This window comes from Tachypleus tridentatus, chromosome 4 (genome assembly GCF_004210375.1).
Source record: "Tachypleus tridentatus isolate NWPU-2018 chromosome 4, ASM421037v1, whole genome shotgun sequence".
NCBI classification, from domain to species: domain Eukaryota; kingdom Metazoa; phylum Arthropoda; class Merostomata; order Xiphosura; family Limulidae; genus Tachypleus; species Tachypleus tridentatus.
The window spans coordinates 95,566,511-95,589,612 of NC_134828.1; the positions used below are offsets into that span (position 1 = coordinate 95,566,511).

Below are 23,102 nucleotides of genomic sequence, written 5' to 3' on the forward strand. Positions count from 1 at the left end.
TCTAATATATTTCATACATAATGAACTGTTAAACCTAGTTTCTTTGTTTAGAATTATTTTCAGTCAAAATCATTCAAGCCTCTAGCTTTGAATTGAGAGATTAAGAAAGGTGTCTAGTCAACAGTGCCAGTCCTCGACTCTTGGACAACTTTTATCTGCTAGAATAGTGGGATTTGGCAGTCAATATTATAGCATAACTCGGTCCCAAAGCAATAATCTTGTTTTTGCAGCAATGGAACACGAACCGTGTAAAGAATATAGTCGGATAATTAACATTGATTGTATTTTTACTCTTTAAGCAACGATTTCTTAAGTTTTCCACTTCAATCGCTCATGAATAGAACCGCATGTGAAGTTTTGAGTTCGCGTCTCGAACTCTGAATCTAAAGGTTCTTATTTTGCGAATAAACGTGATCTGAAAGTGATGATTAATTCGGTCACATGAAGAGAAACTCAAAAGTAACGGTCAGTGTTGTCAAGTAGCTGCCTGCCCTCTAGTCTGTAACTTCAAAATTAATTCGAGCTTTACGTAAAACTTCTAAGAACAAATAATCACTAGTGAATTAATACAGTGTCGTTTGTCAAAAGTATATATTTGGTCATATTTTTTAATTAACAACCTGAACGTACGTATTATTAATCAATTTTAATGTTTTATTATTCATACACTGGAATAATTATTTTCATGCAATTAGCTGATTATTTGACCACGTTAACCATAAAGTAAGAAAAACAAATTAATCGCGTACTCATCTTGTAACATAAAATAAAATTACTATTTTATCTATGTAACGGATTGATTGTTTTGAAATTTCGCGCAAAGTTACACGAGGGCTTTCTGGGTAGCCATTCCTAATTTAGCAGTGTAAGACCAGAGGGAAGGCAGCTAGTCATCACTACCGACTGCCAACTCTTACGCTACTCTTTTACTAACAAATGGTGGGATTAGCTGTCACTTGTAACGCTCTCACAGCTGAAAGGACCAGCATGTTTGGTGCGACGGGGATTCGAACCCGCGCCCCTTAGATTACACGTCGAACGCCTTAACCCACCTGGCCATGCCGGGTCTTCCGTGTAACGGATTTACAGATGTATATTTATTTTAATACTGATGTTTGTTTTGGTTAAATGGATATTTAGAAATTTATATTACTTATGTTGTTAAACGTGTATTGGAAAAGTCCCACCTATTCTCTAAATTTGTTGAAAAAGAAAATAGTATCAAGTTTGTTGGCAAATATTATAAATTAGATACATAATGACGTTCAATTAACTTCTAAATTAAAATTAAAAATTTGGCTATGTTAAATCAAAATACGTAATATAATGAACTGGAGACTCACCCGAGATAATTTATAAAGCTGTTCATGCATATTTAATTCTGAGAAAAGGTAAACATTTAAATCCATACTTTATCTTGTTCATCAGATCATCTTATATTCTACTAATATGCTGTGCTTCACCGCTGCTGCTCAACGCATCCCATAAACTAGTCACCCTGTTCGAAAAATTAGAATGTCTGAACTGGAACTCAGCCAGTGTTTTTTGTCAAATGTTAAAAATGTCTCATCTGCTTCTACATTCTAAGAGTACAGAACAAATATATCAGATCTCCTTATCTTATGATTCCTTGTTAGTGTTGTAAACTTTAATATGTTATATTTTATCTTTTTTTATTCAAATAGTATAAACTAAAATATCTTAAGTTACGTTTGCTTTAAACGGTTCAAACCTGTGCATGTATATTGTACAAATCAGGCTGTTCTTGATCCTAGTAATTATATTATTAAGATTTAAAAATTTATTAAAAATGTACCTTGATTTTAAATTTTGATGACCTTATATTGATATGTCTCTCATTTACAGGTTGAAAGCTGTGAAGAAGGTCTAATAACCTAAAATGTCAATTAAAATATATAGAGAACGTTGTTTGCTTGTTTGCATTCAAATTTAGATCAACAGAATTGTGCATACGTGTAAAGAGAGGTTTAAGAACTATACTGTTTTGCAACAAGCTTACTGGGCTTTGAACTTCAGTCACAGTGGGTTTTGTTCTAATACTCTTTTTGTTTTTATTTCGCGCGATGACTATTTAAATTTATAGTGATAGAAAAAAACGTAACTAATCAACACCACCTACCGTAAATTCTTGAATTATTCTTGTCAAACTGAATTGTAAAGCATTGAACTTCAACTCCATACCAAGCACACTAACCACTGGGTCACGCTTAGGCCAATACAAAACTGATCAAATTAACAGTTGTCACAAATGTGTCGTTCAGTTTATTTCCTTTTACATAGAATGTATCTATTAAATGTATAACATTGAGAAATCTTACTGATTCGTATGATTCTGATATGAAAGAACATTGCCTTTTGCAAATTAATTTACTTATATCATACATGTTTTAACATTAAATTAACCAATATACTCTGAGAGAATGTTAAAATCTGGCGTTCGATCTCCGTAGTGAAAAGAGAGCAGTTAATCCGTTGCGCAGTTTTGCACTAAAAATTCAACAACAATACATACTGTACTGGGAAAATGACGCAAAGTCGTGTTGTCTCAGTTGCTAGTCTAGGTTTTGAAGGGGAGATGTCTGAATGAAATATAAACGTAATGGATGCAGTTTCGATAGGTTCCTTTTGTAATTAAAGCGGCCAGGAAGAAAGGTCATCCAAAATCATTAAAATCAAATCAAAAGAAGTAAAAATGCTGTATAACATAATAGAAAGTAAGACTAAGATACCTTTATTTTACCATTTTAACCATCTTCCTTGTCTCAGTTCGTAAGGTTTTTCACTGATTTTTCAAAAATTGAAATTAATATGAAATATTTGAAAAACGTTGCCAAAGCCGTTGTCTTAGCTGTCATAAACATGTTGAAAAGCATTGTTAGCGTACAAAACAAGGCGAAAATGGAATAGCCCCAAGGAAAATTAGTTTGCCTTGGGAAGAGTTTAATTTGCAAGTTTGATTGCGTTCTTGAAAGAAACGTCTGATGAATATTTTCTTCTTGAAAGCTCACACTAAAATATGTCAATTTTATAGAATAGTCTGGCGATGCTAGAGTTATTAATAAAAACAAGATAAATATGGATTATTCTAAAGAGACGTAATTTTGATTAATTTGAAGCTTTAAATATATTTTAATTTTGGTAAGAATCAAAATAAAATTGTCCAAACACTGACCTTCAATAGCCTGCACAATAATACTGACTGGATCTGCGTTTGAAGGTGCACACGTGTAATTTCCTGAGTCAGATGACTGGGCATTGTCAATATACAGACTGCTGAAGGCGGTGTTTCTGGGAGCTTTCTTGACGGTGATTTGTCCTTTCATTTTATCATAATTAATCATACGTTGATTGTGATACCAGAATACATAGATTGGAGGCTCTGGACTGTTACTGATGAAACACGTTAGGTTTAGAGGGCTCCCTGGTTTGAAGTAGCGTTTCCTACCTTCCAATATTTTGGCAACCGGAACTGCATGTTATACATTCATTAATAGTTCATTAATACACTTCAGCTCAATTACTAGAACGCTTGTCATAATCTTATGTATTTAAAAAAAATCTATGTGTTGCTACTACTTCTACGTACAATTTATTGATAAATTGAAACACCTCAGTCATCAGTTGCAACACATTGCATGCATTTTTGAAATAAGCTGTTATCTCCAATTGCTAAGTCTATAAAAGCGTATTATTTAACAAAATAACAAATATTATTATTATTACGATATATGACATTATAAAATCTTGATAAGCTTCTAAATTACTAACTTTTTTTTATATAGTTCAGTAACAGTAGAATCCACATCTTACACAATAATACATATAGAGTAAATTTCTGGTTTACATGTTATAACATTTACTGTAAAGAAATATCTAAACAAACTAGATGAAATCATTATTTTTCTATGTAATACATAGAAGATTCTGGCAATCATTAGTGGAGTTAGTGCAATATTCATATAAAATATAAATGGTATAAAAGTCATCAACAATAAGGCTGAAACTATTCTTGAATGTTTGCACCAAAAATAATTTATGCAGAAAATATATAAATGATATTTTTTCAAAATATACTTTTGCTCTACAACTATTTTGAAATAAGTCTAACTATTACTTGAAAACAATGATTCTATTACATATATTATTGCATTGATTGAAGCTCTGGTATAATTAGATTCCAAACAGTCAAATGAAATAAAAAATAAGATATATATATATAAGATTTATGTTAATTTTTGTTTAAATATTTTTAAATACATTATAAGAAGATAAATTATTAATATTAAGTATTTTTATCAATTAATTCAAATAAAATATATTTGGTAATAACTAAAACTTATTCGCTCAACGTTTGTTATGATATATATTTTCTTCAAAGAATACGGAAAAGAACAATGTTTCTTTTCTTTAACAATGTAAGTTTAAACTTAAATGTTACAAAAGGTAGCCCAGAAAAAATATGGAAGTACGTATTTATTAAACGTTGATACAATACTCTAAGATTAGTCAGTTACTGTAACTTTAATAATCCCACGTTATTAAGCACATCACGTTTTTTTACGTTAGTTAAATTTTATAAAGAAGAGCATTATACCTTGAAGTTGTTAAATACATATAGCAGAAAATGAAAATTTTTAGTGTGGATTTGGGGGTTGAATGCGAAAATTATTTTTAACTTAGAACCGTGGGTGAATGATACGTCTCGAAGAGATTGAGCTTTCAATTTAGTTTTAAATCCCATGTATTTTATATATCTTGTAGTCCAAGACTCACCTACAACACGAAGGTAGACATATTGACTCACAGGAGTGTCCGACGTCAGTTGACACTCATATAAGCCCTCGTCTTTTTGTTGCACGTTCTCTATTTTAAGAGCCCAGTCGTTCGAGAAATCGGTATGATAAACTTGAAACCGTTCGTCTGAAGTGTATGTGTACCTACCTACGGTAAGCACATGGAAATCGCGCAGCCGGATCCAAGACACCTACAGAAAGACGTAATGCCACAAAAAAGATTTTATTCTGCTATTCCTCAAATACAATTTTAAACAATAGTTTCTATTAAGACTCCTCGTTACTTTTAAATAACGTTTTGCTCTAAGAATTTAACCTGACATATCAAATACTCTCACTAGAAACAAAGACACGTACACACATTGTGCACGTAAGAATTCTTTGTAGCTCAAACAAAATCATCAAATCAAAACTTTCAAGAAATTCAATGTCTGAATGCTTTAATTGTAGAAATGCAGTCCCACGTTAGATTTCTTAGTTTGCTATGTTATATCTGAGCACTTACAGGTCGAGCTAAATATTAACATTAACTATTCGTAACTATATATAAACAAATACAGAGTGACCCAAGAAATGTATGCCCATCCTTGAAATCATGCAACTTTATTTTAGGTACATCAATTCCAAACTGTTTATGTTTGTATCGATAAGGACGTCTAGAAATAAGCCCCAAAACCATTAATGAATTAAGGCAGCAGATCACAAATGCTTCTCTTTGAAATAGATTTGAAAACTGTGTACAATTATGTCAGGCTATCCGTTGTAGATGTCATGACTGTTTGAATATTGGTGTTTTGAATGCTTGTAGGATCATTTACCATAGCTATACGAGCATTCAAAATGTGGTTACACTTTTTTGGGGGCCACACTTTATAAATAAATAAATATATAGTTTCAATATGTATGGAAACATTGTGTTTGATTGTTTGTAGTTAAACACAAAGCTACACTATGGGCTATCTATGCTTTGCCAATCAAGAATATCTAAACTTGGTTTCGAACATTGTAAGTCACCAGAGATACAGCTGTGCTATTAGGGAGCTTTGTGTTGCATCCTATTTCTTTAGGAGCTAACATTATTTTATTTTATATCAGAGTATTACTTATTTATACTTCTAATAATATACATTTAGTTTTCTGCTCATTAACCTAAATACTAATAATCATCACGAATTTAAGGTAAGAAATGACAAAAAGTATCTTTCTATCACAGCATTATAAGCTATTACTTTTATCGTAGAAAGAAGCTTACGTTTCTGGTTAAACGAATCATATGCAACATTGCATTTCAAATGTATCTACCAATGAAAATTACAATTAAAACAGTTTGACATTTACACTGACCAATAGGAAGTTTGAAAATATATCGGAATCTAAGGTATTAAATACATATTTACAGTGAGAAATAAAGCTGGCAGTATTGTTAGGTGTTTCACATCTACTCATTTAAAAACTATTTACAGAAAAGCTCATGAATAGTTAAATTACTGAGAATAAATTTCATTCCTAATACGTGTACTTTATCTGATTAGTATTAAGCGTAAAGCTGCCCAACGGGTTAGTTGTGCTCCTTTCATCGTCAGCACCAAAATCAGAATTTTAACGGGAAAAGCCCTCAGAACTGAGCCATTGGCGGGCTAATTTACCTGAAATAATTAACTTTGTTATCAATAGAACGTTATTTCGTCGAACTCCGAATCTTATTAAATGTTTTAATATATTGTTCAATCACACATAAAATGTTTATATATCAGTTGTTTTATTACTTTCATATGCTTGTTTCAAAAGAACAAAATTGTATTAATAATTATTGAAAAAATGGTATGTGTTAAATGACATACTCAGAATCAAGCTTAATCGCAAAAAATAATTTAATAAAAAAATCATAAAAACCAAACAGACAAGTGCACAACAACTAGATTCATGTGAAACCGTAAAAAAAAAAAAAAATATATGTTGTAGGCTATGAGGCATGCTAATACAGTTAGTTATTGTCACTGAAACGATTCTTTGGAGAGGAAATTGATTGAAACCAACCACCATTTAATATAAGTATGAATATGGTTTGTTTGTTTTCAATTAAGCACAAAGCTTCACAATGGGCGATCTGTTCTCTACCCACCATGGGTATCGAAACTCGGATTTCAGCGTTGTAAGTCCGCAGACATACCGCTGAGCCGCTGGAGGGCGTATGATTATAGATTTTACTCGTCCAGGTCTTTTTTTTTACTGAATGCTTTTGGTCTTTCTGGTTTATAAATTGTGACTTCTCGCGTGGATAAAAATGTAAATATAAATTTTGAATTTTTTTTATTAAATCCTAAATCACAATCGCAAATTTGCTGAAATTTATGTTAAACTAGATTAAAGTTAAGAGACATTAAATAAACCTAAACGTTCCACTAGTGGTTTGTGAACACCATGGAAATATTTCTTAGGAATCTTTATAAAAGTATTTATTTATAAATATTATCATTTACACTAATTACGCTGTTCGTTTGTTTGGAATTTTGCTACACGAGGGCTATCTGCACTAGCCGTCCATAATTTAACTGTATAAGACTAGAGAGAAGGCAGCTAGTCATCACCGCCAACCGCCAACTCTTGGGCTACTCTTTTGCCAACGAATAATGGGATTGACCATCACATTATAGCACCCCCACTGTTGAAAAGGCAAGCATGTTTGGTGTGGTGGAGATTCGAACTCTCGACCCTCAGATTACGAATCGAACACCTTTATCGCCTAACCTTGCCTAACTAGCTTTGCTTTAAGAGACGGACTGTGGGCATAACTTGAAAGCGGGATGAGTGATTACATCAGTACCTTCTAAACGATGAAATATAATTTTATAATTTAAAGGTGGGGTTATGTCATTAGTTTTTGTTTTCACTTATTAAGATATGAAGAAAAATATGGAAATATTGGTTTTAGGTGAGAGGAAAATGATTATACACATACTAAGAATATTCAAGAGAATAACCTATTCTTTCTTCCTTCAAGTTGATATTAATAAATATAAATAAATAATAAATAAATGTGTTATTATACTTTTCGTGCATTAATAATATAAGCGTTACTGAAATTCTAACTACGTTTCGTTCATTTTATAAGGAACAGTGTTTAAAATTCAAAACTTATACACATAAAACAGAATTAGAGCAAAAACAAATACTTCACAAATTTCATCCGTAAGCTGAATTGTGAAATAACTTGTAGCTCGCAAAATTAGTAATGGAATAAACCGAAAATATATTCTAATTATATTGGAGATATATTATGATATATTGAGCTATATTGTGTTCAGTTAGTAATAATTGCCAATTTATAATAAAAACTTTCAGTGGTAACAACATTATAAGAAATATGAAAAGAGAATATCCACAATATTCGATAAAGGTTCAAAGTATAACACTCCCAGATGCAACCTTTCTTCAGCTAGATTTCAATCCACTCTTTTTTTTTCTACTTTTGATACAGATTTTGTTTGCTCCTTGAAGGTAAGAGATATTAGTCAGAAATGTTGTGGACTGCAGCCTACTACCACCGTTCTGTGGTTCTTTTACTACAACTTGTCATCGAACCGATTTATCAAGTTTCTGCTGACGTTTTCCAAGAAGGAAGAAGATTTACTGGAAGTCTTTGGATAACAGAAGTTGCTGTTAACACAGTATTATGTGCCAAGAAGAATTTGTGTCTTGATATCGGAACAAAGTTTATGTTTTTTCACTTAGTAGTTTCATTTGATAACTATTGATACTAAGGCACAACAGCCTTCGTTTTGTCAGATCTATTTGTCGAGATGTTAACGGGGACACCTATATTGTCAGCGACTTGATGTGGAATTCTGTAGAGCATTCATTCTGTCTAAACAACCAGTCCTCACGAAACCAGATAGTCGTGAAGACAATTTTTCACATGTCCCAGCTGTGTGTTGTTTTGTTAATTTTGTGAAATACATATAATTCTAATCTTACGTTTGCAATGCTGAACATTTCAATTTTCTTTGTGATTCACTGAAGTAAATCGTAATTTATTTGCAATGTACTGTAATGGCCTTAATATTGTAAAGTGCTACGAATGTAGTTCAATGTAAGATACGTGTTCTATGCATACATTCAGCTAGATGAAATTTACTATAGATATTTGTATGTTGTTGATAGGATGTTAACTGAGCGAACTATTTGGTTTAAACTGTTTAACAAATGACAAAAATACGCAAACAACAACCATGTGTTAAAAATAAACTTTCAAAATGGAACTTTTCTATCAGTTAAGACTTCCTTATAAACAAAACTTAGGCTTAACCAATACGTTAGCGTATTAGCTTACTGGACTTTGGTTCAAGTCCCGTTGATGATGCTACTGCCATTGAGAAACAGACTCTATTTGCGAAACGAGAGTAAATTATGGTTTGGTTTGTTTTGAATTTCGCGCAAAGCTACACGAGGACTATCTGCAGTAGCCATCCCTAATTTAGCAGTGTAAAACTAGAGGGAAGTCAGCTAATCATCACCACCTTCTGTCAACTCTTGGGCTACTTTTTTACCAACGAATAGTGGGATTTACAGACACATTACAACGCCCCAACGACTGAAAAGGCGAGCATGTTTGGTGTGACGGGGATTCGATCCCGCAACCCTCGGATTAGGGATAAGTTATGATGGATGACAACCAAGTTTCCTTATCCAATACAGTAGCTCAAGAGTTGGGGAGTTATGCTATTATCTTTATACCTTACCTCCACAGTTGATAAATTAAAATTAAAAAACGGCTAGGTCAGATAAGCCCTCCCCTCAGTAGCACAGCGGAATGTCTGCGGAATTACAACGATAGAAACCTGGTTTTGATATCCGTGGAGGGCAGAACACAGATAACCTATTGTGTAGCTCTGTAGCTAACTTTAAAGGAACAAACAAAAGATCAGATAGTCCTTGTGTAGCTATTATCTAATATCCGAAGAAAATCAAACTATATCAACAGAAAAGTATTATAATTTTATGAGACATATAATTTCTAGATTCAAATACATTTAGCTGGAATTAAATTTCAATATTCTGGGTTCCGAATAAGCTGGGTATAAAATAAAGTTGTTGTTTGAAGCAAAATAAAAAAACAAAGTAATTTAATCGGAAAGTTTTTTCAGATATTCCAATTAAATATAATAAAACTATAGTTTTAAATGCACTTGAGAATGTTTATTTTGTGAGCTTGTTTGTTTAAAGTTAAACACAAAGATACATAATGTGCTCTGCCCACCCCATTGTCGAAATCCGGTTGGTAAAGCTATAGTCTGCGAGCATTCCTCTGTACCACTTGGGGTGGAGTGGGTGTCTGTTTTGTGAGCCTTGTTTGTTTGTCTCTAAGTGCGAGACTATATAATGTGTTATATGTTGACAAAGACTATCAAAACCCATTTTTAGCATGTAAGACCCCAAGGTCACCGTTGAACACTGGTAGAGAGACAGTTTTGTTAATAAACTGTGGATATTTAATTCTCGAAATAGAATCGCATACGTACAGGTAACTTTTAAATAGATCGAAGGATTCTTAAAAATTAAAGTGACTTTGCATTACCTTTCACAGCCATGTGAGAAACATATCACAGTGGAAGTTTAAACTTTGACCCAGGTTTCTTCTCAATTATTTATTTTTCCATCATGCTATTTATGTTACCAAACATTTTTTGTCCATCCAGTATTTAACATATTTCATTAAATGTGTGGTTACATTTTCAGTTACCATTAGATATTTGTAAACATAAGTTCAATATCTTAGCGTTCAAACCACAGACACATCTGTAGGTACCAAGAGCAACTTTTTACTGTCAAACTGAATAGTAAAATTATATTGTAACTTATATATATAACAGTACTTCTTCAAAATGGTTACATTACACTCATTCCGTTTTATACTGATTTGTTTTTGTCTATACAACACGAAAGTACGAGCTCATATTCACATCTCTAGAGTACATCTCCCTGTTTTTGCGCAGCCCGGCATGGCTAGGTGGTTATGGCTCTCCACTCGTTATCTAAGGGTCGCGGGTTCGAATTCCCGTCGCACCAAACATGCTCGCCTTTTCAGCCGTGGAGGCGTTATAACGTGATGGTCAATCCCACTATTCGTTGATAAAAAGAGTAGTCAAAAGTTGGCGTTGGGTGGTGATGACTAGCTTCCTTCTCTCTAGTCTTACACTGCTAAATTAGAAATGGCTAGCGCAGATAACCCTCCTGTAGCCTTGCGCGAAATTAAAAAAACAAAAACTCTTTTTTTTTTAGCTTAGAATAAGTACCAGCGTGTTAATGCGAAGGTTAATAACTAACTAATTGTACAGCTCATGAATATATCAGGTCATCCCATAAGTAATGTCCGAAAATTTAATACAGAAAGTGCATCATCAATTCTCTCTTTGTAGAAGACTTAATGACTAAAGTATGTAGTAAAACATGTATGAAAACGTTCAGACAAATAAAAGAAACTAACCCAACTTCACTTTTTCAAATCATTAATCAAATAAACCCTTGTGAAGATGAAAGTGTCTGAGGAGTACATTCGGTATATAATACTTTATGAGTTCAAAAAAGGCAATGGTGCAGCAGGAACTACACGAAACATTCAAGGTGTTTATGGTGCGAAGTCTCTTAACGAAATAAAATGTCGAAGGTGGTTTCATAAGTTCATACCAGGTGACTACAGCTTAAGTGATGCGCCACTTCCTGGTTGTTCCGTTGAGTTTAATAATGACTTGCTGCTGGCTGCACTTGATGAAGATTGTGCTGTAACAGTTGAAGAATTAGCACAGAAGCTTAATTCAACCATTTCAACATTTCACTGCCATCTGCAACAGCTTGAAAAGGTGTCAAAACTTGGAAAATTAGTCTTTTTAATTTGATAAAAGCCAACCTTAGAGCAAGAGTAAACATTTGCACATTTCTGCACTCTCGCAAACGTAACTCACTTTCTTGGACAGGTTAGTGACTGGAGATGAAAAAAATGGATATTTTATAAATATATTAAGCGCCGCAGACAATGGATCAGTGCAGGCAAACTGGTTGAAGCAAAGTCCAAAATGGACCTCCACCATAGGAAAATCTTGTTAAGCGTTTGGTGGGATCTTGTTGGTGTGATATACTTTGAATTGCTACCACTCAATGTAACGATTACATCAGACTTCTATTGTCAACAGTTAGAGCGTTAAATGTTGCATTGAAAGAAAAGAGACCTGCTTTTATCAATCATAAAGGTGTTGTGTTACACCAGGATAATCCACGGCTCCGTACAGCAAGGATCGCATCTGCAAAAATTGAAGAGTTAGAGTGGAAAGAACTTCCACATCCTCCTTATTCTCCAGACCTTGACCCATCTGATAGTCATCAATTCCGAAGTTTGCAGAATTATCTTGATGGAAAAGACTTTGGAACACATGAAGACTTCAAAACTGCCCTCTCTACATTATTTTCCTCCAAACTCCAACAATTTTATAGAAATGGCATTCAGAAGCTTGTGAATCGTTGGCAGGAAGTAATTAATAATAATGTAACACACATTGTTGATTAAATAACATTAAAAGCGTTTGAAATCCTTTCTCTTTTTCTGAACCTAAAATCAAATATTACTTAAGGGATCACCTGATACTATTGTTGCAGCTTCCATTCTAATACAAATCCAGAACAGTTTGTTCTCGTGTGAGAAGTAATCATAAAATTTACAGAAATTCTGTATCGATTTATAGTCTGGTGTGATATGATGTTGAATAATAGTGCACTGTTTTAAAACGTTGGATAATTTTAACGAAGTTGACTGCTTTTAGCCAATAAGAATGAAGTCATAAGCTATCATTTTGAATCTAAATTTTGATTGCCTTTTAGGCTGTAGACAAACATAAACGTAAACAAACACAAACGCACAATATGAAAAGGTTATTTTACTGGGAATTTTATTTAGATACATTTCCAAAGTTAAAATACAAATGTTTTAAAATAAACCTGTAGAGAAACTGTAAATTAATGAAGTTTTTTTAAAAAAAACAGAACTACTAACTCATCTAGGATATACTGATGTGGATGTCATAAATTGCTCTTAATGGAAAAAAATACTAAAAGAAATAACAAGGAAGAAACATCGCCACATTCAAATGTTAGGAAAATTCATTTTACTGATTTTGTCTTGTACAACGAATCTGTTCATGACGAACTTTAATAAACAGGTCTGTTTTCCATTACAGCTGAGTAAAACCTTTTTTTAGTGAACATATGTACGCTTCGCTTCATTATTTTCTCCTAGAGCAAGTTTCTGAGTCTTTCGCTAACGCCGCACAAGAAACAGAATGCTTCTTTGAAGTATTTTGTAAACAGAAACTGTTGTCAACCTAGTGATTTCTTCTCAAGGAGACACTTTGCTTGCCTGTGATGTTAAACTATGTTGTTATATAAGTATGTTCTTTTCGTTTTGAAGTTGAGCTAATACATACTTTCACCATAGTATTCTTTTTAATATATATATATATTTAATCCAAATGGCTTTTCGTCGTTGACTTTAGAGATATTAACAGCGCAAGACTATGACTCTGTATATACAAATAAACTTTACGTAATTCAATAATACTGAATGTTTTAAGGTTGTTTTTCTGATACATGTTGTAGTTCACTCACCTAATATCAGTTTTTAAAATAAGAAAGTAACAACACAGTTACAAAAAACAAAGATTATTTTATTTTTAACACTTGTATCGTCCAATATCTAAGGATGCTTTAACGTAAAAAGTGTCTATTCTTCAGGTGAACTGGACAAACAAATTTTAAAAATTAACTTTTGCTATTCATTCTTACCTAGAAATCTAATTAAAGAGCTTGAATAAAAAAGACAATAATTATAGCTGCTTATAAAGAGATGGTAAAATTGTAATGGATTTTTATCACAAATCTACTAATTCACACTAGTATTCAGATTTTTTGTAAAAATCATCTTCTACTTATTAATTTAAATATTCCGTTTTGCGGAGCTCAGATAATATTTTCCAATCTTTTTAACCCGTACGTTCAACAAAGAAAGTTTGATAAAGTTAAAATCTTACCCTAAAATGTACCATTATCTAGAAAATGTAAGAGAGAGAGAGTTTTTAAATTAGCTAAGATTGCATACAAAGAAAATTGTTAATGATGATAAAGTTATTATAAAAGAAGATCAAATTCTTCGTTTTATAATAACCTATTGTCCTAGAGTTAATATGACATTTCTGATACTGAAAATAATTTAATATACAACTTTGAAATCTAAGTTATAAAGTAATTAAATTACCTTATCATAAGGTTAAGCCGAAAGCTTGCATGTTATCTTAAATCAGAACAAATAACTTAAGAATCTTATGAAGGCATTTTACCCTTACACTGATCCAAATTGTTGCATTTAGTACATTGCATGCACAATATACTACAGGCCCTACTTGGGAGAAACCCTGTCACCGAACATGCTTGCATTTTTAAAAGGCTGTGGGGGCGTTATAATGTTACCATGAATTCTGCTGTTCGTTGGTTAAAGATCAGCCATAGAGTTGGTGTTGGGTTGTCTTAATTTGCTGTCTTTTCTCTAGTGTATCACTATTAAATTATGGAGCTTCGAACAGATTTGCGCGAAATTAAAAAAAACAAAAACAAAGTAAATGTAACCTAGAATATATGCGCGAAGGTTATGCTTAAATTACTGAAGGTATAAAATGGTTTTCGAAAATTCAAGCAAATCACAGATCATTTATTTAGTTTAACTGGAATAATCATAGATAGCTTTAACATCAATAACAAAAAATGCAGCTTTCGAAGCTGTATGGTACAAGGGTCTAAGATTTCTTATGTCAAAAATGGAATCCCCGCGCTGTATTATTTGCTTGCTGTCAAATTTTTGAGGAAACAGGAAATATATAATTAATATGAAGCGTAGTTCACTCCCGTGGGAAGTACTTCCCAGGGAGGAGTAATTAGCCGTATTCTATTCATGATGTATGTGAACAATATGGACACACGTCACAAATTCGATGACAGTTTGTAAAAGTATCCTCACCCACTCAATAGCAGCCACAAAAAGACAACTAAATATAATTGTAAAAAGAATCTTGTCAAATATTTCGTATTCGAATAACTTTTCCAACGACTCAGAAAGTACTATTTACAAACTTAAAAAAACTTAAAAGACGAAAATACAACCACCGAAATATACTTGCGCTCAACACCAGCAAAATATTTTTATGATTGTCCCACGACTCAGTCGTTATACGGGTCTACCGTATAAATGATACTAATACCAACGTTTGGCAACGTACGAACTATGTCAGGAATCTGACACATACGAAAAGAGTAACGTTTGCTACAAACACTATCAAAATATACACAACATACATACGTCCTGCTTTGGAATATGCAAACACGGTATCATAGCATCAACACACGAAAGTACTAAATTTTAAACAGTACAAAACTCCCTACCCACAAAAACCTTAAAAATAAAATTTACTTCATTAAACTTCTTGCACAAATATACAGATCTGCGACTATCACTTGACAGAATCCAACGTAGCTCGTAAAGTCGGCCTGGCATGGCCAAGCGTGTTAAGGCGTACGACTCGTAATCGGAGGGTTGCGGGTTCGCATCCCTGTCGCGCCAAACTTACTCGCCCTTTCAGCCGTGGGAGCGTTATAATGTGACGGTCAATCCCACTATTCGTTGGTAAAATAGTAGCCCAAGAGTTGGCGGTGGGTGGTGATGACTAGCTGCCTTCCCTCTAGTCTTACACTTGCTAAATTAGGGACGGCTAGCACAGATAGTCCTCGAGTAGCTTTGTGCGAAATTCAAAAAACAAACAAACAAATAAACAAGCTCGTAAAGTTATTTCGCGAAACATTCTAATAAAAATGAACTACAGCGTGGGTTAGATTTTTCTTTACCGGGTACGTGGTGAAAGTAGTTCTAAGCACGTCTCTCCGACTCGTAATAATAAATTAAAGCCACTTATTTCTAGACATAAACCTTGTAATTAGTTTTTAAGAACTGAGATAGCATAGTAAGGATCTTTTAGTATAAAGCTTTTGAAGTAATTCAAAACTGAAGAAAAATGTGTATGAATACCACCGGAATTGTTTGTAATGTGCAAAACTTCCGCATAAACCGAAGGAAGAGAAAACATATTCATTATATTAAATACTACTTTAACTACCTAGACGGGAATGGCCTTGTTAAGGGTTAAGGTACGTACCCGGAAAACCTGGTTCAATCGTTGATAATTATACTAGTATTTTCCTGGGAAAAACATCAAATGTAAAGAAAACAATCTTTGAAGAGGGTAGAATAAGTCAAACTTTCACCTGACCATTCTCAATTGTAAAAATCACCAAAAGACTTAAAATTTATCAAGTAGAAAGACAAATGCAAGTTCCGTTTGTTCGAGTCAACGCTTTTGCTGTTCGTAGATTTTCAAGTTAAATTTCGGGCAACATAACTACTTTGACAGTTAAAGATAAAAAAATATTGAAACAAATGAGACCTAACTTGATGTATAAAATGGAACTTGTACAGGTACAATAATATTTAAAATAAAGCTGTTTATATTTCCTAATTTGATGTTTTTCAATAAACAAAAAGTCTTTCGACTATTCATACTGCTAACCAGACGTATACCTTTTAGTGACTACTCAGTTACTAAAATTGATTTGTAGAGGCATTTTATATTGATCTACCTATCAAACAGATACATCATCCGTTAACCCTAATTTGTTACTATCAATCTTAATAATTAACAATGTGGATAATAATATATAATAATAATAAGTTTATTCATTCTTGTTATGATTTTAATTAATAAGTTAGATAAATTATTTTTTTTCTCGTTTTATATGTAATGATAACTTGGTCATGGTGATAAAATGTTAACAAACATTTTTACTTTATCTCTACTCGTTCACTTTTCATCTCTTGTTTTTACTTAAGATTTCACAAAACATTAATATTAAACTGGAATGCCTAAATAGATCGTGTCTATAGCGTAGTGATAGTGTTGATAAAAGACAAAAACAGGATTACTTAAGAAGAAACTAAGCCATTGTGTGTCAGTTTGTTGAAGTGTTATGGTTGTGTAATCTTTGTTGATATTTTCGGTAAATGAAGCACTTCCGGTTGTTTCTCTTTATCACGCGTCTGTAAGTTTCTGCATGTGACCCAGAGAAGCTAGAGTGAAGAAGTGACATTTTATGACGGGTGGGGGAAGAATGATGAGAAAAGGCCCGGTTTTTTCTCCGATGTGATAAAAATGGTATTTACTCTTAACGGTCAAGTAATGCATGACACATGTGTGTGGTCGGCCCGGATGGTGGTACTTGCAACGTACAAAACTAAATGTTCGTTAAAACGATAAAAATAAATAACCTAATTAAATTAGAAATATGTTTGTGTAATTAGTTTTGACTGCTACTTAAAACCAAATTCACTTGTGAGAACTTAAAAACAACAGTGTTACAAATGTTTGTATTTATTTCAACAAAGAAGGAATTGTTAAAATCTTCTTCGAAATACGTTCCACTTCGCATTTTGTTCTAATAACCTGTTTGTTTTGAATTTCGCGCAAAGCTACACGAGAACTATTTGTCCTAGCAGTTTCTAATTCAGGAGCGCAAGACTAGAGGAAAGTCAGCTAGTTGTCACCACCCACCGCCACCACTTAGGCTACTCGTTTACCAACAAATATTGGGGATTAACTGTTCTATTAATACGCCCCCACGGCTGAAAGGGAAAACATGTTTTTGTAACGGGGATTCTAACCCGCAACCCTCAGAATACGAATCGAGCGTCGTTACCACCTGGCCATACTGGGCTACTCTAATAACTTACAATATAATGTAGAATATTGAGCAGATGAACTGAAACTTATAGATGGCGAAACAAAAGCCTGGATGTACCGCAATATAAAAATAACAAGTAACACCTTAAAATAAAGATATTGATTCTTAACAGAGGGAAAGAAGTGGATAAAAGAGACTATAAGCTGCGTAATTACAAATATATATATATATATATATATATAAAAGCACAGTAGCAAACTCTTAGCACAGTATAAAGTGAGTACCACAAGATGTTTCAATAAAAACAGGTAGAAATAATTTAAGAAGTTTGGTAATTATGAATTTTATACGCGTTTTAGATACTTCGTATTTCCGTGAATGGCACCCTATGCGATAAACTGGTTAAATGGCCAGGCTAGAAACATTAAGGTTCAGGTATAGCTCTCCATAATTTAAGACTATTGACCGAGAGAAGACTACCGCTTAGTAACATCTAATGTTTATCGCTTAGCACGATCGCATGAAAGGAATGAAATAGCAGCTCGTGTTCATCACCTTCGCAGTATAAGAAAATTAGATTTTACTTCCCTGAAATCGGTAAGATAATATCAGGCCACACTCGTTGTTATAACTCAGGAACACATTTATAACACTGTCGAATAACAATATAAATATATACATATAGATGTTTTATTTTTAAAAATATAAATCTATTTAATATTCGTTTGTTTTTTTAATTTTGCGCAACGCTACACATGGGCTTCCAGCGCTAGCCGTCCCTAATTTACCAGTGTAAGACTACAGAGAAGGCAGCTAATCATCATCACCCACCGCCAACTCTCGCGCTATTCTTTTATCAACGAAGAGTGGGAATGAACATTATAACGCCCCCGCGGCTGAAAGGGCGTGTAGGTTTGGTGTGATGGGGATTCAAACCAGCGATTCTCAGAGTACGAATCGAGTACCTTAACCACCTGGCCATGCTGGCCCCTACAGTTAATGTTAAATAATCGCTAAACATGCATTCCTTACATTTACTATATGTATTAGTGTTAATAAGTTCTTTTATTTGTTGTTATTTTTGAAACTACTGTCATAATAATCATTTTAAAAGAGAATAGTGCAATGGAATTCTGAAACAGAAACATTCATTTAACAATGGATTTTACTACTCAAGCATGAACGTACACTTACTCTTATTTAACTGGTGGAAGTAAAATTTAACTAATTTATTCTAGAAAAAATAGTTTTCTAAACGAATTTTGTGTTTTGCTCTTAAGTAAAAATAAAATAATACTTCTTTTTAATTATGGATATGCTACTCCACTTTTGTTTGAAACAGAACGAAGAATCTGATAGTACCTAACAAATGCTTTCCGACCTAAATTTTATTATGATACATCCTAGTTATAAGTACCCATTAAAGATAGTTTAATTGTGCTTAGAAAAGCTTATTGATATTATTGTTCTTTGGCCAGTAGTAAGTTTAAGGGCTTATAAAGTAAAAATCCGGGGTTCAATTCCATGAGACGGACAGAGTACAACTAACCACTTGTTAACTTTGTGTAAACCCCACATTAACAGCTGCTTGTTGAAACTCTCCAATAAATCAGAGGGTTGATTTTGTAGCTTTGTGTTGAAAACAAACTTTCATAAAAATAACGCGTATTAGTGTACTTCAAGAAACGATTGGAATGTCAGTTTTATTATTATTTTGTTATTTACCGTTCAAATAAAAATTTTACTTTTACAGTACATTATTGATACCACTCGATCAAAGCTACCATATTGACTTACTCTTTCGCCTCCCTGTGGGTCAAAGGGACAGTGAAGATAAACACTCTGATCAATTTGTGTGGTGATGTTTTTCGCATTCACTGATGATAAATCCACCTGAGAATTGGTCTGGATTTTCATAGTGTGATATATACTTCGTAAAGGTTCCGTCATTTTCCATGTCCGCGGTGCTTCTTCGCTCTTTAACTGGTGTCCGTGTGTGATGACAACTATAAATCGTAAGAAAACACAGAAACAAGTCAATAGGTTAGCAAATTCCCAACATACATTATTTAAAAATGTCCAGAAATCGAACAGATGCGAAAGAACAACAGCAACTAATAAACGTGGAGATGGTTCACGAGCCAACCGTCAGAGGGTTTTGTTTGTTTTTTTATTTTCAATTTCGCGCAAAGCTACTCGAGGACTATCAGCGCCATAAGTGTCCTTAGCTTAAAAGTGTAAGGCTAGAGGGAAGGGAACTAGTCATCACCACCCACCACCAACTCTTGGGCTACTCTTTTAACAACGAATAGTAAGATTGAACGTCACATTATAACGCCATCATGGCTGAAAGAGCGAGCATGTTTGATAAGACAGGGATTCGAACCCGCGACCCTCGGATTACTAGTCGAGTGCCTTAACCACATGGCCATGCCGGGCCTCAGAGGGTTTTGTACATCAATCGATATCAACATGACTCAACATAATATTACGTCTTCAACTTGAAAGTTTTCACTTCGATAAAGTCGTAAAAATATTCCATCTAACTTGCTTATTATACTTTTTTGCAATTATACTAGTTTATCTTACATAGTCTAGAAAATGACTATTATGGGTTCTTTTATAACTAATTTTCACTAATTATAACACTTTGAATTTATAGTTTTTCGTATATTATCAATCTGCATGTACAATGATATAGCCTTGTTCTCATTCTTGTGTTAGTTTTACAGCTAATAAACTCTATATGTCTATTTTATTCCATCTAAACAAACATCACTTGTAGTTTTATAAAACATTAGATTTATTGCAGAACAAAATTACGTTCACTGATGTAAACTTTTCAAGTTTTCTGAAAAAGACAATAGGATGTCTACACTTATTAATCAGTTAAGATATTTCAAATAACTAAAACTGATGTGATATGATAATTATAACTTTTTTATATACATTACAATTGAAATAGCAAAACTGTTTACATTTACATAGAGAAGTCCAAAGTTTCTATTTAAGTTTAGTTTTTGTTGAACTAAAAATATACTAAGATAATCGGTTATTTCAACAAGTGACACTGACACATGGCACAGTAGAGCTCAGTTCAAAAATTAATATGAAAGTTTAACATGATTAGATATATAAAAAGAAACGTTACCTGTAACGAATAAACTCATTGACTTATTAAGGATAGGAAAGAAACTCCAATAAACTGAATAACGTTTGTTATAATCACAGCAAGAGTATTTATGTATGCCTGATTTATGATTATAATATCTGCTTGAAAGTTAAACGTTTTTGTAAGATTCAAACAGATCTGGTAGATTTGCTGTTTAAAGTATATGCTGCAGTTCATTTTGTGCAATGGTGTATGAAAGTAAATATATTTATATTTATATCATATTTATAAGTCAATATATTTATATTATCTAAATGTTAATTTTAATGTTCATTGACATATAAATAATTTAGTCAGCTAGTTAGACTAAACTTAGTTCTTAGTGTCTATTAAACATAAATATTTTGGTTATAAAACATATTTTGTAATCACAAACACCTTGCTTCAAATATGGTATACAGTAGCTATGTGCTAAATCTGTGATTAAAAATAAACGAACCATCAAATGAGAACATTAAAGTTAAATTTCAAAACTTCTGACGTTTGTGTTTCCTTATAGTAAAAGTGCATCAGGATATCTGTTGTGTCTACCGAGGGAAATCGAACCGCTGATTTTAGCATTGTGAATCCGAAAATGTACCCCATGTCCCACGAGGGGGCCTTTTGAGGTTATACACAAGCAGTTACGTAATATTAATAATTAAAATATATAAACATAGCAACATGAGAACTGTAAATTATGTAACAGACCCTTGGTGAATTCAATATTGTTTTTACGTAGCATTGTACCAAAGAGCTACATTATTTAATCTAGTATAGATGTCAAGTAAAATATATACTCTATTTGAACCTCACAAACAATTAATTGATGTATTAATGTTAAAAAGAAGAACAAACATAATTATCAGTTATCATTACAACTGTAGTCAAATGTGTACACACGAATTAAGTTATATGACTGAAATATATTTAAAAAAATTCATAAATGTTTTCTACTTTCAATATTAAAGAAACCGTAATTTACTACCCTTTTCATTTATTGTTATACAGAAATTAAATAAAAAACAATGTTATTCGCCGTGTGATGCCATTATTTACTGTAATGACTCTGTGATGTGTAGTTAGAAATCGACCTTTAAGTTGTATTGAGATCACAATACGAGGCCTGGAATGGCCAAGGCGCTTAACTCGTAGTCCTAGGGTCGCGGATTCGAATCTCCGTCACATCAAACATGCTCACTCTTTCAGCCAAGGAGGCGTTATAATGTGTGGTCAATCCCACTATTCTTTGGTAAAAAAGTAGGCCAAGATTAAGCGATGGGTGGTGATGATTAGCTGCCTTCCCTCTAGTACTACACTGCTAAATTAGGTATGGCTAGTGCAGTTAGATATCGTGTAGCTTTGCGCGAATTTCAAAAACAAACACATCACAATACGCATGCGAAATCTAATTGGTTTATTGTATCTACATAGCTTGTCTTATGCATTTTGTATGTTTATTTATAGTTTTATATCAAATACAGTGCATTTTAAATGTGTATCAAAAATGTACTTACCAATTGATTCATTGATTTAATGTTTTGTATTTCAAAGTAAATGTTGTATTAGTAAGCAAAGTGACTAAAATGGCAAGTGTTGCTAGTTTGTATAATAGTAAAGTTTGCTTAAGTGATAAGATTTTCTTATACAGTAAGCCATCCATTTAGTTTTTTATGGTTTAGATCAGGAGTTTTAATGATTTAGGGTAAAAAAGACCAACAACTATTTGTATGATAATCTAGGGTGTGTGTTTATAAACCACAGTGTGCTACATTACAGTTAATGTAATATTACAGTTTTGTAGAGTTTAAAATTTTTATATTATAATGAAAAAGTTTTAGTTTCAGGATTAAATAGATTGTAAATATATCTATATGGATGCTAATTATATAGAGAGTGTGTGTATGAACACCGACAACGATAAAATAAAACTTATAAGCTATCATATACTTTGTATTGTAATGTCTCAGACTCTAGAAAACTCAATATTTACTCAGTTATAATCATTATTTCCCTTTCCAAAATATATCAATGAATTTATTCATTTACACTCTCTATTTGTAAGGATCTAATAATGCTGACTTTTGGAACTGAGTTCTACTGTGCCACTTGCTGAAATAATCGATTATCTTAGTGTACGTTTAAAGGTAAAATGTGTTTTAAACTTGTATGTGTAAACGTTAGTATTATTCAATTGTGCGGTGTGTCAAGAAGATACGATTACCATATCGCTCATCAATCCTATTGATTTGAATCCTCTCAGTATTTTAAGACTGAATATTAATATTATATATGTATTAAGATATCTTAAAGTT

General features: G+C 32.7%; 1 protein-coding gene across 2 annotated transcripts in view; it reads right to left on the bottom strand.

Moving 5' to 3' along the window:
- The window catches only part of LOC143249719 (neurotrimin-like), a 171,685-nt gene that overhangs the window by 33,802 nt on the left and 114,781 nt on the right, over nucleotides 1–23,102 (bottom strand). For both annotated transcript variants that reach the window (XM_076500034.1, XM_076500035.1), the window contains exons 2-4: nucleotides 19,434–19,642; nucleotides 4,795–5,005; nucleotides 3,194–3,490 (exon numbers count right to left, since the gene is read on the bottom strand). In XM_076500034.1, coding sequence (XP_076356149.1) covers nucleotides 3,194–3,490; nucleotides 4,795–5,005; nucleotides 19,434–19,642 — 717 coding nt within the window. The remainder of the gene's footprint in view (nucleotides 1–3,193; nucleotides 3,491–4,794; nucleotides 5,006–19,433; nucleotides 19,643–23,102) is intronic.